The sequence below is a fragment of the Typopeltis vanoorti genome, chromosome 13, assembly GCF_054136105.1.
Source record: "Typopeltis vanoorti isolate ZY-2024b chromosome 13, IOZ_Tvanoo_1.0, whole genome shotgun sequence".
In the NCBI taxonomy this organism is placed as follows: domain Eukaryota; kingdom Metazoa; phylum Arthropoda; class Arachnida; order Uropygi; family Thelyphonidae; genus Typopeltis; species Typopeltis vanoorti.
The window spans coordinates 53,121,266-53,138,694 of NC_143561.1; the positions used below are offsets into that span (position 1 = coordinate 53,121,266).

At 36.1% G+C, this 17,429-nt stretch overlaps 2 protein-coding genes across 4 annotated transcripts in view; one reads left to right on the top strand and one right to left on the bottom strand.

Annotated features, from left to right (window-relative positions):
• The window catches only part of LOC150100155 (glucosidase 2 subunit beta-like), a 283,833-nt gene extending 267,823 nt beyond the window's left edge, over positions 1 to 16,010 (top strand). For 2 of the 3 annotated variants that reach the window (XM_090402550.1, XM_090402551.1), the window contains one exon: positions 15,764 to 16,010. In XM_090402550.1, the coding sequence (XP_090258676.1) occupies positions 15,764 to 15,916 (153 nt within the window). In that variant the 3' untranslated portion in view covers positions 15,917 to 16,010. The remainder of the gene's footprint in view (positions 1 to 15,763) is intronic. The other variant, XR_016549237.1, reaches the window with a different exon arrangement.
• The window catches only part of Cdk12 (Cyclin-dependent kinase 12), a 585,582-nt gene that overhangs the window by 200,842 nt on the left and 367,311 nt on the right, over positions 1 to 17,429 (bottom strand). The gene's annotated exons all lie outside the window — the stretch shown is intronic.

Genomic DNA, 17,429 nt, shown 5'->3' on the forward strand with positions numbered 1-17,429 from the left:
TCATGTAGGATATAAAACAGAAGACAATATACTTTGTAACACAGAGGAAACTGAAAACAGGTGGTCAAATTTTAGAAGTGCAATATATAAGATAGCTAACGAGGTTATCCCAAAAATTAAATACAATAAGAAAAAACCCTGGATGACTGAATCAATACTAGAACTTATGAATGAAAGACGAAAAAAGAAAAGTACACAACAGTATAGAATACTCAGTAAAATTATAAAAAATGAATGCAGGAAGGCTAAAGACAAGTGGATAAATGAAAAATGTAAAGAAATAGAGGAATTGGACAAGAAACACAATAGTAAAGAAATGCATAAATCAATCCAAGCCCTGACAAATAAAAAGAAAAATTTCAACCATAATCCTTATATAAAAGATCAAAATGGAAAAATGCTACTAGAGACACAAGATATCATAAAAAGATGGAAAGAATATGGAAAAGAACTGTTTGACTCTGATTGCACAGACATACCAGATATATACAAAATATAGATTATTATTATTATTATTATTATTATTATTATTCAGGCCTCCATGGAGTCAAAAGACTCATTGTGGGAGGTCCTTCCTAAGAACATAAAGTTTGTCAAGACTCATCGAGGGGAGAGCCCCCCCCCCCCCCCAAGAAACACAAAGTCTATCATACCACTCCTTAAACTCATTGACCGTTCTCGCTCTCACCACTCCATCAGGCAATGCATTCCACGGTTCAACCACCCTCCATGCAAAGAAACCATTCCTCACCCTCTTGCTCACAGTTTCCTTTCGTAACTTCCAGGGATGGCCTCTTGTCATCACTCCTTCCCACTGTTCCCTATTGAATTGTTAAAGAAAGTAAATGAAAACACACTTAATGACCTAAAGGTTATTTTTAATAACATCTATGATTCAGGATACATCCCTGATGATCTAAGGAAATCCATCTTTGTCACTATTCCCAAAATTCCAAGAACTTTTGAATGTACAGAATATAGACTAATAAGTTTAACAAGCCATGTTACAAAATTACTACTGAGAATAATCCTAGAAAGAATAAAAGGCACTTTGTCAGTAGAAATAGAAGACACTCAATCAGGTTTTCAAAAAGACAAAGGTACAAGAGAAGGAATCTTCAATTTGTAAACATTATGTGAAAGAAGCCTTGACAACCAGAAAAGCATATATCTTTGTTTTATTGATTACACCAAAGCATTCGATCCAATAGATCACAAGAAACTAATACATATCCAGAATAATGGGTTAAAAGGAAAAGATCTACGTATAATTACAAATATATACTGAAATCAAATGGCCTCAATAAGATATAAAAATACATATTCTGGCAACTTTGAAATCAAAAAAGGAGTAAGGCAAGGATGTGTCTTATCACCCTTACTGTACAATATATATATAGTGAGCAAGTTTTTAAAAATATTTCAGAACTGAAGGGTGTAAAAGTTGGAGGTGGGAACTTCAACAACTTAAGGTATGCAGATGACACAGTTCTTATAGCTGAATCTGAAGATGATCTTCAAAACTTAATCACAGAAATTTACAACAGAAGCTTAGACATGGGACTAATTATTAACCTAAAGAAAACAAAGTGCATGATTATATCAAAAGAACCAATAAATAAGAAACTGAACATAACTGTTAACAAAAAGAAAATTGAACAGGTTCAGTCTTTTATATATTTGGGACAAATGTTTACAGACAGAGGAAATTCCCTTAAAGAAATAAAAAGAAGAATAGAGATAGCAAGAAAAGCCTTTACTGATATGAAAACTGTTCTAACATCCAGAGACATTAATATAGACACAAGAAAAAGATTAATAAAATGCTATATCTGGTCAAGCCTTCTCTACAACAGTGAAACTTGGACTCTAAATAAAGAAGTGGAGAAAAAATTAGATGCTTTCGAAATGCGGACTATCAGAAGAATGTTGAAAATAGCATGGACAGAGAAAATGAAAAACGAAGATGTTTTAAAGAAAGCAAAAATGAAAACAACATTAATGATAATAATTAAAGAGCGAAAACTTAAATATTTTGGACATCTAACCAGACAAGAAGACATTCAGAAATTAATATTAGAAGGGAAATTGGATGGAAAAAGAGGGAGAGGCAGACTCAGGAGAATGTGGTTCAAAGACATTAAGGATTGGACTGGCTTGAATTACCAAAAATGTTCCAGAGCAGCAAAAGAAAGAAAAAGGTTCTGTGACATGGTTGCCAACCTCCTTCTGGGAGATGACACTTGAAGAAAAAGAAGAAAATTAAAAATGAAACAGCCAACTAAAGACCACAGATCTGGGAGTTCTGAGAAAAATTAGTAAGTGAAAAAATAAGTAAATTGATATCAGAATCCTGAGAAAGACTAAGATCTAGTTAGGACTGATGCAGTTAATTGCGTCTTAGAAAACTGAAATGCAAATGATAGCAAGAGAGCATGCAAGAAAGAGAGTGTGACAGATGTCAAGATAGCTTGCAAGAGAGAGTGCCTGCTGGTAATAGGGTGCAAGAAAGAAAGGGTAACTGACAGCAAGATAGTCAATCTGAATGACAGTTAAAAAGTGGTGTTAGATTTGAAAGTGAAGTTGGTGAAGATGAGGCAAAAGATGAAGTGAATTTGGAGTAAAAGAGAAATGAGAATTTGAATAGAAGGGCAAGGAAGGATAGAATGAAAGATGGCTGAGGTGAAGCAGGTAACAAATGATTTGAGAGTGACATTATGATGATTCCATTATTTGAGATGTGCTGAATGAGAATGCACAAGGTTTGTTTTCCAGAAGAGGGCATGAGAGGAATGAGTTGAGTGATTGAGTCATTGGATATTATTATTATTAATTATATATTTAGTTTAATCCTTTATCCAAGTGTAAGCAAACAAAATTTGCACCTGAAGTATCTTCAGGACTGGGCAACTCATGGCAAAGGTGGACAAACTTCTCATTACTTGCTTTAGTATCTTCCATAATGCAAAGCACATCTTCTTGCAGTATAATGCTATGCATTATGGGAAGGGTCACTACCCAGACTGGTTTCAACTTTATTGAGGTCTCTTCAGTGCCCAAGTCCTGGAGATGATGAGCAACAATCAGGAGCAGAATGTTAACAATGCTGTTTGAAGAGAAAGGAAGGTAGTTTCTTGACATGATGGATCAACTAGAAGACCGTTGCTGGAAGGAGAGTAAATGATAGAAGACCAGGGGAAGTTAAAGTGGTACAGAAAAGCAGGTGAGTAGAATAGGAGAGAATTGATGGAAGGAGTACTTATAACTGGAGAGGTGAGTAGTGTGAGTGAGAAGAATGGGAGAAATGGAATGTAAGATGGACAGGTAAACAGTAGGAGTCAGAATAGACAAGAAGACACTGCATAACAAGTGTGGATGCTGGAAGCAGTAGTGAATGTGTATGTTAGCAGAAAACAAAGGAATGGGATAGTCGCCTCAGATGCAAGGGAAGTATTCGAATCTGGAGAAAATTATGAGATAGGAGTGATAGCAAGAAATGGCCAAGGGTAGGAATGCTGGAGTAATATCTGAGAAGTAGTATACATGGACTAGTTATAGATTCAAATGTAAACTATTGTGTTTGTTTTTGAATGTCAAGAGCAGTGGTTCTCAAACTTTCTGAAGTCGGGGCACATTTAAAATCCTACAAATAATTGTAGGTGCACTATATACAAATTTCTGAGAAATATGTTATAATAATTAAGTCAAATATTACAGAAAAAAAATAATGCGATAAAAAAAAATGAAACATACCTTAAGTTTATTCACTCTTGTGTTTATGAGAAACATGAGCCTGATGTGTTCTAGCGATTGCTTCAATGTTTGGACATATATTTGAAAAGCAAACTCTCATTTCCTTGTCAATACATTGAAGAGTTCCTCTCTTTTTACACTTACTTGTGGTGAGGGTAGAAAATCCTAATTCACATAAATATCATAAATATGATGTTGAAAATTGTACTACAATGTTCAAAGCTTTTTTAGATATTGACACATATTCTTCTTTTATAGAAATCCAAAAGGCTTCAAGAGACAATTCCTTATGTTTAATCATCAATCCACGATCAGTGGATATAGCTGCCAGTTCTTCTTCTTCTGTTAATGTTAAACCAAAATCACTTGAAGTTTCCATAAATGGGTTTCTAATCCAATCGTATTGTTCAGTGTTAAGTGATGGAAAATAAGAACTCAATTTTTCTTCTAAACTTGTTAAATGTTCAACTATTATTGGAAGTGTTTCATTTATGCAAGTGTTACTTACCAACGGAAACATTTCCAAATTACCTTCAACAGCTTTTCTTTTCCAAATCTGTAGTTTTCTCTGAAACGCTTTCGTTTTGTCAGTGGATGTGAGAATATTTTCTTCTTTCCCTTGCATGCTAATATTCAAAATATTGAGCTGCTGAAATATATTGGCCAAATACTGTAACCTGGCAATCTAAAATTCGCACCAAAGGAGGTTACAAAAATGTAATTGTTTCATCTCTTCAAAAAACACAAGAAGTTCTTGTTGTAGCTCGTGTACACAGGTAAGTACTTTCCCCCTTGACAGCCACCTCACCTCAGTGTATAAAAGCAGCCGTCTGTGTTGTGAATCCATATCGATACAAAGCTTTTAGAATAAACGCGATTTGACAGGTCTTGTTTTAATAAAGTTTACCATCTGAACAACTTGATCTAAAACTTCTCTTAATTTTTCTCCCAATGTTTTTGCCATCAAGGCCTCCCTATGAAGAAAGCAGTGAGTTACGATAACATTCTCATTTTGTTTTTTTACAAAAGATGTAAGGCCCTTAACACAGCCTACCATGGAAGGGGCTCCATCTGTACAAATGCCTGCACACGACTTCCATGTTAACTGCCATTTATCAAGATAGCTATTCAAAATGTTAAAAACGTCTTCACCTTTTGTAGACACACTTAATTCTTTGCAAAAAAGAAGCTGATTTACTATTTGATCTTCATTAATAAAACGGACGAATGCTAAGAGTTGCACCTTGTTGGTAATGTCTGTTAACTCATCAACTTGCAATGCAAAATTTGAATACTGAAGTTTATTACTGCATACATTTATCTATAATACGCCTGTGGACTGTATCGTTGGACAGAGGAATCTTGCTTATTTTCATTGCTGCTTCATTTCCTAGCATTGTCATGACCACTTTTTTGCATGCAGGCAAAATAAGTGACTCACCTAAAGTATGATCTTTCATATTTTTTGCTATCAGTTCTGAGACTTGATAAGAAGCGATTTGAGCTTTATCAGAAACAGTCATTATACTTTTAAAAGAATTTGCCGCTTTTATTTGCTGTTCAGACAATCTCTTGAAAAAACTTACAGATTTATCTTGTAAATTAGAGTGTATAGTTTTAAAATGTTTACTCAATTTACTAGAAAGCAATGATTCATTTGCCATTTTACATCCACATACTAAACATAGCGGCAAAGGATGATCTTCACTTCCGGTCCAAGTGAAACCAAAGCTTAAATAACTTTCATAATATTTGCAAGTAGGCCGCGATTTTGCTTTCTTACTTGCACTTAACTTTTGCTCACTTCCAGAATCTGATTCTTCAATATCACGCTTCTTTTTGAGAAATTTATCCATTTTATTTGGGTGTATTTATCTGAAAATAAGTAATAATATGCACATAACATCCACTTCCAACATTTTTAAAATAAGTAATATACACAACTGCCTCAAGGGCTCACTTTAGTGAGTACGGGAGTGGCGAACCCGAGGTACCTGATGCTGGACCATACCTTATTTCATGTAATATACATCTGTTATATTATCTATAGGATGGTCCCTACTCTTATTTCTTTCTATCCTTTTCTTCTTTCTTGTTCCTCCCCCCCCCCCCCCCCAATGCTATTAGAGTAATTGAGGGTAAGGGGTGATTCTTTCAATGTTTCTACTTTTTTCATCTCTTCATGAAGAGATGAAAAATAAATGAAAAATAATGAAAAGATGTTAAAGAATATTATGCAAAGAAAGACTAGATTTGCAAGACATCTTCTGAGAGGTTCTTCGGGACACCTGACAAGACCTATATTACAAGGGAAAGTTGAGGGGAAGAGAAGACGTGGAAGACCAACTAGAGAGTGGTTTAATGACATCGTGGAATGGACTGGTTTAAGAATGATGGAAGTGACAGACAGAGAGAAATGGAGAAGAGCTGCTCATCTGCCGCAACCCTCTTGCTAGAGGATGCTACCAGGCGACGATGACGACGAATATACACAACAAGAATAAACCATATTCTTGTTCTCTTTGCAAGAAAAAACCGCTGTTAATTAACATAATGATGTGTTGACAAAAGAGAGTGGTATATCCGTAATGAAAAGGTATAATAGAGTAACTATATTTATTTTTATATCTGGACACATATTTTTCTGGAATACCACAGGGCGCACCCTTTGAGAACCACTGGTCAAGAGTATCAAAAAATAAGGGAAACTGTTGCAGTGATTTAGTATATTCGCTCAAAATCATTGGAATAATGTGAATGGATAAGATCCTGGTGGGAAGAGAGATGGAAGGGTATGATGTTTTTCATGAAGACAGAGGGACAGAAAAGGAAGAAGGGTGTTCTGTTAATAGTAGCAGAGGAGTTTTGCTGATCTAAACTGAGGTGCAAGGGACAAATAGTAGCAGTGGTTTTGAGGCTCTATGGCATGAGGTAAAGGTCAATAGGATGAAATATTTAGCTGGATGTTGCTATAGGCCCAGCAATGTGGAAGGCAGTAAGAAGAAAATGTACAAGCAAATAAGAAAAGTATGATCATTATGGGTAATTTTAATTATGGTAGGGTAGATAAGAATGAAGAAATGGCATCTGTGGAAGAATGAATTTCTCAAGTTTAGAGAGTCAACTACCCTACATAACAGATGCCATGAGCGGTTGAGGATCTTGGATTAAATCATCTCATCAGAGGATACTATTGAAAATAGAGGTGTTGAATCTCCATACAGTTAGTGACCTCATGGTCACTTATTGGATGGAGATTGAGTTGTGTCAAGCCGTATGAGGATTTCTGTGTAGAAAGAACATGTGGAACTAAAAGGCTGGTGATTACACAAAAGCAAGGCATTTAGGCAAAAAACTATTTAGTAGAAGCAATGTTTGAATGTATTCCAAGGGTCAGGAAGTTAAATAAGGTAGGTATGAAATGGAAGAATGAAAAGGTGACTTATGCAATATAGAAGACGGCATTATGGAGGCAGTATAAGATAAGAGCCAGTACTCAGTTGCATGAGGAGTACAAAGAATAGACAAGGAGGGTGAAATAAGATAAGAGTAGCAAAAGTGCAGTATAACAATTAGCTAACTGCTACTGTTTTGTAGGTGGTCAGTAGAAGAATGAATGATGAAGGATGATTATGGTCTGAAGGACGTATATATGTTATACTTTGTAAGATAGATACATCCTTCAGGCTTTACCAAAAACTAGTTATCCTTATCAGCTCACATAAACACCCTATATACTACCTGGACCATCCTGGAGTCTACAGTATCCCTTGCTCCTATGAGCTTAAATATGTCAGACAAACAGTAGAAACTGCCAACATTTGTTGGGAGAACACAGAAAATATGTCCTTTATCTAAAGTACATTCATTTCAGGATGACAGACCTTGCTACGGATATAGATCACCATATCTAATACAAGAAAGCCTGCCTTCTACACAGAAACATAAATTAAAGATGCCAAGAAATTATATTCTTGGTTTCATCCTTTATCTAAGTAACTTCATGACTGGAATAAAGTGAATGGCTTTAAAATGGGCTATTTGTATACAGAGGCTAATGACTTTGCATCAATTGCTTTAGTATCCCATAATGCAATGCACATATCCTTATGGACATATATAATGCTATGCATTATGGGAAGGACCACTACCCAGACCAGTTTCAACCATTATTGAGAACTCATCAGTGGGAGCCAGACCCAGAAGAGTGATACCAAGGTTGAAGTAATGCAGAAGTTAAAAAAATATTATAAATATTCTTTTAACTTCTTATTTATAATTATTAAATTTATAATATAAATGAACTTACTTCATGTGCAAACTTTGTTTGCTTACACTTGGATAAAGGATGAAACCAAGAATATAAAATCTTGGCATCTTTAATTTATAATATAACCAAGTGAAAAAACTTTCAACATCTATCTCTCATCCAGAGTATTTTGGCTACTTGTATATGAAAATATGACTTCTGCATTGCTTTAACTTTTGTATCACTTCTAGGTCTGGCTCCCACAGATGATACCTCAATAAGGGTCAAAACTGCTCTGGGTGGTGGCCCTTCCCATAATGCATAGCATTATCCATGTCTGTAAGGATATGTGCATAAAGGATGAAACCAATAATATAATTTCTTGGCATATTTTATTTGTTTTTTTCATTTGGTTATATTATAAATTAAAGATGCCAAGAAATTATATTATTGATTTCATCCTTTATGCACATATCCTTACAGACATAGATAATGCTATGCATTATGGGAAGGGCCACCACCCAGACCAGTTTCGACCCTTATTGAGGTATCATCAGTGGGAGCCAGATACACTCAATGTATCTCTTTGTCCATGTGAAGATGCCTTGGCAACCAAGGTAAAATACTGGCTGAGTAATCTAATTAGCTAAAAAATTTAGTTAATTGCTAGCTTTTGCATCTGTTTTATTCCATGAAACATCAACATGAATAACCATAGGCATCCATCCCAAATTAGTGATCCTATATGAATTATTCTGCCAACTGAAATTATTATTATTGCTGGGTGCCTCCATGGAGTCCTAATTCTCATTGTGTGAGGCCCAAACTATCAATTCAATATCTATCCTACCTCTCTTTGAAACCATTAACAGACAAAGCATTCACAGCTGACTCAGGCAACCATCATTCATTCACCACTCTCTGTCATAACAACATCTTCACTTGGATGATATACCCTTGCAAAATGATCACTCAATAGTTCAACAATTTCATCTGCTTCTGTTACCTCATTGCCATCTACACTCATTAAAGTTATCCTTCCATAGTCATTCTTCCTCCTACTTGCTACATAACAACAACAACAAAAAAAAACTCTTTGGACTTTGCTTATGCGTGTTCAGTTCATTTCTTCTCATAATCTGATTTTGCCTTCCTTATCATGCTGGTCACCTTTATCTTTATATACCCTCCCCATTATTTTCATTGTTTGCAGCTCATGCTTAATGATACTACTCATCCATCTAACTCCTACCTGATTTAACCTCTTGATATTGCTTCCTCTAGATACCCCTTCACTATCCTCCTTGCACTGTGAACATCCCTCTCTTGCAGATCTTTATGCCATGGTTCTGCTTCAAGCTGCCTCCCAAAGTGTATCAGTCACCTGACTTGCAGGTCCACATATGCAATGTAACAAGTTGCGTGTTTGTAACTTGAGGAATGTGATGCTCCCAAGTCAGTGCAACTGTCTCCAGGTGAAATGGCTGTGAGAAGGGAACAAGCAAAGTTTGAAAGAGACATTGTGATAGGATGCCATGTTGCAGGCCTATCTGTTTGGGAAATGTTTGATAAATTGGGCCATTCCAGGTCAACAATCAGTGATACCATAGTGAGATGGAAGTGTGGGGAGTCAACTGCGTGCTACCCGCAGTGGATGGCTTGCCATACTTACCAAATGTGACTGTAGGGTATTACAGAGGATAATATGTATAAATCGCCATTTGCCAGCCAGAGCTCTTGGGCTTTGATTCAACTGGAACACGAATCAGCACAAAAACAATTAGAACCAAGGCTCACAACATGAGTTTCCATGGTATGATCACAACATGCAATCTCCACATTACCCGAACCAACATGCTGAATCATCTTCAGTGATGCAAAGAGCATGTATAGTGGGATGTGGAAGATTGGAAAGCTCTGTTAACACACTACACCCACAACCAAGTAGATGGACACGTGTGGGTATGGCAGATGCCTGGTGAACATCTCTTACCAGAGTGTGTAACCCCAACTATGAAATTTGGAGACGGTGGTGTGATGGTATGGTTCTGTTTTTCCTGGTTTGGCCTTGAACCTCTGATTGTGGTGCCATGAACATTGAAGTCTGAGAGGTATCTGAAAATTCTGGATAATTCAATGCTTCCTGCTTGTGGCAGTTCTATGCAACTAACCATTGACTCTTTCAGTAAGACAATGCACCATGTCATAAGGCTGCTTGCTATAATTGTATGGTTTGGTGAAATGAATGTCACCACACTTGGCTGGCCTCCACAGAGCCCTGATCTAAGTCCTATTGAACATCTATGGGATTAACTGGAGCATCTGGTGAGGCCAAGGAATATCCATCCCACAATAATCCAGGATCTCAGTACATGCCTACAGGAAGAATGGTCAAAAATTCCCATTGATCACTGTCATATGCTTGTGAAAAGTATGCCCTGCAGGATTGCTGCAGTCATCACAGTGAAAGGAGGTTCTACATTTTATTAAGGTGGGCACCATAGCTGTTTGTTCCTCACACTATGGTGTCCATCGACTTCTTTCCAAGTATTGTATTTGTAATACAGCTCTAGCTTCCAACATTCCATCACAATGGAGAGTAGGCCTAATAATACCAATAACTAAAAGAGGAATCTAAACAACCCAGAAAATTACAGAGGAATCACACTACTTACTACCACACTGAAAATCTATAACAGGATGCATCTAAACTGAAGTAAGCCATATGTAACACCTCTTCTACTCAAAAATCAAGCAAGTTTCTTGAAAAACAGAAGTGCTGTTGAATACATCCACTGCAAGGTTGCTAGAAGGAGCAAGAGATAAAAACCTTCTCTTAAACTTCATAGATTTTTTGGTAGTCTTTATTATTATTATTATTATTATTATTATTTTGACACCTCCAGGGAGTCCAAAGACTCATCGAGGGAGAGTGTGCCGACAGCATCGAACGATTGGTCCCCTTCCAACTACTAACCGCGCTCAAACTTACTTAACTGAGCCATTAGTAGCAGAGGCTCTACCAATCGACCAACCTTCCCCGGCTTCAACAAACAAATCATGTTCAAAATTCTGATTATTATAGAATACCTTTGAAAATAATCAAAGAAACAGCAAAACCATATTAGAATTGTCATGCAAGAGTAATGTTTAATGGAGAAATGATTGACAGCATTCCTATTTCCACTGGAGTTCTTCAGGGAAACTCTTTTGCACCATATATTTTTTATTATTATTCTTTAATAATAATAATACAGGTTACTCCATGGAGCGCTTAGACTCTTTAAGGGAGTTCCTTAACATCATTCCAAACTCTATCGAACATTTGCACAGTATCTATCATACTTTGCTTTGAACTCATTCAGAGTCATTCCACCCACAACACACTCTAGCAACCTATTCCACTCATTCACCACACCCCAAGAAAACATCTAGTTCTAACACCTTTGCTAACTACTTTTGCTCAGTTTCCAAGGATGGCTCCTTGGAAACTGAGCAAAATATTTATGGCTCAATCATATCACCCCTTTTCCATCTGTCTTTGATTCACAGACCTCCTACAATCTTCATCACTCACCTCCAGATCCGATCTGTGCACAGCATTCAAGATTGGCTCTTATCAATGCTCGATAAAGAGGAATAATAACCTGCTTTATCCACTTTTGCTATGTGCCCTTTAAACTTCAACTTCCTGTCCACTAACACTCCCGAACTCTCAAACACTCCCTTTGCCAGCAAAGGTTGGTTGATTGGTAGAGCCTCTGCTACTAATGGCTCATGCAGAAAGTTAAGCAAGTTTGAGCGTGGTTAGTAGTTGGAAGGGATCATCGTTCGATGTTGTTAGCACACTCTACCTCGATGAGTCTTTGGACTCCCTGGAGGTGTCATATAATAATAATAATTTTGCCTTTCCCACTACACTGGTTGTCTTGCATTTACTTGTGCTTTGTACTGCTCATGAACCTGTGATCATGACAAAATGATGAAGGACTTGGACAAGGGACATGAATATACTACAATATTACTAAGATGTAGTGATATATTACTGTGGTTACTACAATATGCAAAATTCTGATTCCCTGTGATAAAGGTACCTCTGAACATATGGTACAACATTCAAACCCATCAACAAACTCTGCAGCCCCTAACATTCTCTCCTTTTCTGCTACCTGGTGTGTATCAAGTTCCATTTTCCTCCAACTTTGGCTATATGGGCTAATGAAACTTCATAAATCTGGTGTAACCATATGGAATTGACACTAACCATGGAATTCATTGAAACAACATAAAATTACTGCACAAAAGCATTTATAAATATGAACAGTTACTTAAGAAAAGTGCCAAGGACTTTTTATATCATCTGAACTCAATTGCAATTATAGTATTGACTGCATATTAAGAGTTTTCAGGGTTAGCATATCCACTCTCCAGCCAAAAGGCTGTGGGGATGGATGTTTGTGATTGTCTGTGAAAATACTATTGGTGGTGGGGCAGTAGATGGCACTGGTGTAGATGATGGTAGTTGGTGGAGTAGTGGAGAGATAGAGCTGTAAAGTAGGTGCTCTCCCTCAATGAGTCTTTGAACTACCTGGAGGTGTCACATAATAATAATACTGTAGCATATGATATGATATGATTTGATATTGTAACGTATGTGTGTAATTATATTTGTACTGAATTACTAGCCCTTTGCAAAGTATTTAACAGAATATCAAATAGAAGACTCATATATAAAAATGGAATTGATAAGGATGAAAAATAGACTGGTGGCATGGAAAAATGAGTGACTGAATGATGGTGTAAGAAAGAGATAGCATGGGGCTAAGAGTATGAGATAATTAGTGATGTACCATTACCTGAGGGTTCTATCGTCAGACCACTCTGAGGATAGGAAAGGGTGATATTCAATTATTTCCCAATTATGCCAAGTTGAGATTTCTGATAAAATGCCACTACAGGGTGATTTGAGGACAGAATATTATGCCTGTCTGCACTGTTTTTCAGATAGTATGCCTGTTTCTAACTCTATATGAATCTAGCTAATTTACCTTTGGCCAAAATAGAGAGATTTAATAATGGTTTCTTGCATCCTAGATAGAATTCAAACCCAAGTGCAAATGTTATGTCACTCTAATGAGTATGCTGTGATAGACTGATGATATGGACTAATGATTAAAGCAAGTGTCAGTTCAACATTAAAGTGAAAGGTTATACATATTGAACAGAGTAGTATAATACTAGTTTCAGACTAATATTATATTTATGGAATTTAATCAAGTGGCTGATGAAGCTAAAACCTTAGAATGATAGTGTGTCTGAGTGTTGAAACTTTGTAGCTACACTGATAAAGTGATTTATGTTAAAGTCAGAATGCATAACTGTTGTAATGGTAAAGAAAATATTAACTTGAAGGAAGGTCATTCTATTTAAGGAATGCCTTGATTAGGGTACATCTGGATTACTGTGTTCAGATATGTTTGTGAACTTTCTTCTCCACTCTTTCATAATCCCTGATGAAAGAGTGGAGAAGAAAGTTCACAAACAGTATATCAGATAATAGCTGTGTGCATCTGCAGAATGTCAATTATGGAGATAGAATGAGAGAATGTAGGCTTCAAAATTAGATGGTTAGATGAGGAGGTGAGGACATGATAGAAACACACAAGATAATAAGGGGATTTTATGTTGCAGATGTGCAAAATTTTTTCCCTTCATTCCTGTAAGATGAGGTGTGTGTGTGTAGTCAAGCAGAGATGCAAGGTCTAGGAGCAGTGTTATAAAATGAACAGTGAAAATTGAACCTACACCTAAGATGAGTCTGCAGATTCTAAGTAAGTGGCTGACCAATAACAATAATCTCTGTGATTGGTCACCTGATGATGGGATAGCAGCCCAGTATCAAATGATCAGAGTATGACTGGTTTGTAGGATTTATAGTACATGTGGTATTGAGTGGCCTATTGTGTCAAATATCTGTATTATATTAGAAGATTAACTCAACAATTCTTGAGTCTAATTAATCTTATTTTTGGGATATAAATCATTTATTGAAAGCCAAGATTTTTCAGCCAAGATAATCCATTGGCCAAAGTGGTTAGCGTATATCCACTCTCCAGCCAAGAGGCTGTGGGTTTTAATCCCGCCTAGGCATGGATGTTTGTAATTGTCTTCCGCCTTCATACATTCATTCATACAAGTGAATCAAACACTCTCTCTCAAGATGGAGTAGGTCACCATGGGAGAAACAGACCCATCTCTCCTGCCATGGTAGAGGCCTTTATCCCAGCAGTGGAGAAAAGTTCCAGGCTGGGGGGGGGGGGGGATTTCAGCTGTGCTGAAAGAATGTAAAGGATATTGCAGAGTGATTACAAATAGTGGGATATATCTTCATGAAACTGCTAAACAAAATGAAGGGCATTTTAAACATTTGTTGTTGTTATTATTATAACAAATCTCCATGGAATCAAAAGACTCATCACAGGAAGTCTTAACTCTTCAGCAAGCACATATCTTCTTTATCTTACCATATAAATACTGTTACTATATAAATATTTTCCAAAAATCTGAGCATAACATCTTTAGCATTTGTCCAGTAAACATTTTTACATTTTTTTTTGTGAAATGTTGACATACAACATAGTTATACGAGGGGAGTCTGGAAAGTTCTGATAAACACCCAGAACAAAAATGATATTAAAGCAACTGATATAATCACAAGAAAGAACTTAAGTTACACTCATAACTCTGCTACTAGTATGTTCTTTCTTGTGGTTAAATCAGTTGCTTTAATATCATTTTTGTTCTAGGTGTTTATCAGAACTTTCCTGACCCCCCCCCCCCACCGTGAGTGACTTCATATGAAGATTCTTCTGATTTCATGACAGCCAGGAATCTTTTTTTTTACATATCAGTTCTTCCCATTAAAGGTTAGAAATCTGTAGAATATTAGCATAACGAGTACATTATGGGTCATATAATTTGGAAATTCAAATGTAGACAATAAATATTTTTCAAACTACTTCAGGCAGTTTGAAATGACAATCATATACAGGGTGGCCCATAAGTCACAAAGGTGTTTAAAGTGTGAATAACTTTTTTGATTATTACTTTTTTTCATTTTATTTTTTACAGGTATTGTAAGGAGCATTTGGGAAATTTATTAGACCCGAGATGTGGTTTCTGCAAGATGGAGCCACTGCTAGAGACACAACGGAACTCATTTTTGTTGAGTGAATAATTTCATGAAGATCTGAAATTAATTGGCTATTGTGTTCTCCAGATCTGATGGTTCCCAACTTCTGCCTATGGGGTTACCTGAAGGAAAGGGTGTATGTGAACAAGCTCCAGACAATCCAAGCTGCCAGATGAAGGAGAACATTCATGCAGAAATTAGGGTGCTGCAGCCAGAAACATTAACAGCTGTCATGGAACATGCTGTAGAAAGGGTCAATCATCGTGAAACTGGAAATAGAAGGCATTTATCTGATGTGGTTTATCATAACTAATAAAAAAAATTTCCAGGTTCTGTGTTTCATTATAACCAAAAAAAAAAAAAAAAGAATAAAATAATTAATAAATAAAAAGTTATTAAATGTTTAAACCCCTTCTTGACTTAGGGGCTGCCCTGCACCACATAAAGTAATGATAATAGTAAGACTGTATTGCATTTTAAATTTTGTCTCTTAAATGTTATTAAAACAAAAAAAATCATAATGTTCACTGCTTTTTTTATTACTTAAAAAGTTGCATTGTATATTTCAGGTCATACAGATCTGTGGAGAAGAAAATAAAGTTTTATCTGTTACTGAACCAAGTCCATGTGATTACAAATTAGAATTCAGCACACCTGCAATGTGTTCAGCTCTTCCTCCAGAGATTCGTGAGACTATGGATGAAATGCAGTTTGATATATAGTACAAAACTTACTGTGTTCAGTGCTACAATATGTTTTCTAACTACTGTTTCTGATTATTTTAATTTAATGGATAATAAATTGATCAAAAACTCATCGAGCTCCATTGTCTACTTTATTGACTTAGTGGATCCAGTCCATAAAACACTATCACAAAAAATATGGTTTTTACAAAAAAAAAAAAAAACAGTTCTCATGGTGATCAACATTGGGGACATTTACATTACTAGTCATAATCATTAATTTTTTTTTTTACTTTTGAATGTTGTTTAATTTGCATAAATAAGTTTATGACATAATGAATTGTTTATACTTATATTTAAGTAAACAAAAACAATAATGGGAAGCTGTACATAAATTATATATATGCATCCTGATATGTTGAGAATGGCTGTGTGATGATATCAAAGAAATAGTAGATATAAAAGGAGAAAGCATCTAAAAAAGGGAGTGAAAAATAACAGTAATGGCCTGAGGACAGATCCACATGGATTAGTTTTTCTTGGATGACTACTACTACTACTTAACTAGCATGCTGATGACATGATAAAATGGAATACATTCAGTTATATGTTAATCATGCAAAGCTACCAGGAAGAGCTACAGAGTAAGCTAAGTTACATCTATTTTAAAGGATTTGAAGACTGAGAGTGTGGCCAAATGAGTAGGGATGAATTTCAATACTGTCAAAGTCAAGTTTTATTTTATTTATTTATTTTTTCTGATCTCCATTGAGTCACAAGACTCATTGTGGGAGGTCAACTCAAAGTCCATCATGCCACTCCTTAAACTCGTGCACTGTCTGCACGTTCACCAACTTCTCAGCAATGCATTCCATGTTCCTACCATTCTCAATGCAAAAAATTTACTTCTTACCAGTTTCTCGGGATGGCCCCCCCCCCATATGAAAACTCTCCTCAATGTTAACATGATAATAACCCTTCAATAACTTAAATAACTTGATCATATTCCCCCCCCCCCCCCTTTTGTCTTCTATCAACCAAACTTGCATTCTGCATACCTTCAGTCTGTCCTCATAATCGACACTGTACAGTCCTGATATCATTTTTGTTATCCATCTCTACACCCTCTCCAAGGTTGTTTCATCCCCTTCAAATCCTGGTGACTATATCAAAGCACAGAAATCCAGACGTGGATTGATCAAAGCTTTATTCAATGGGACCACCACACTTTTATCTCTTATGGTCAATGTTGTTGAAAGTTTTTTCACTTAGTTATAGTTACTTCTTTTGTAACACTGCTTGCTTAATTTCACCGTTCATCCAACTCACTTCTACTCTGTTTATTTGTTTAACTCTTAGTATGCAATTATGCATTGCTTGTGTTATATACTGTCTTATAATTTCCCATGCTCTGTTAACATCTTTTCTACACAATTCATCAAACCAATGTATTGATGCTAGTTGACTATGGAGCTTCTGATAATCACCCACCTTATAGTTCCACATACTGACCTTGATAACTTTTTCCTGTTTAACTACCTTCCAAACCAAT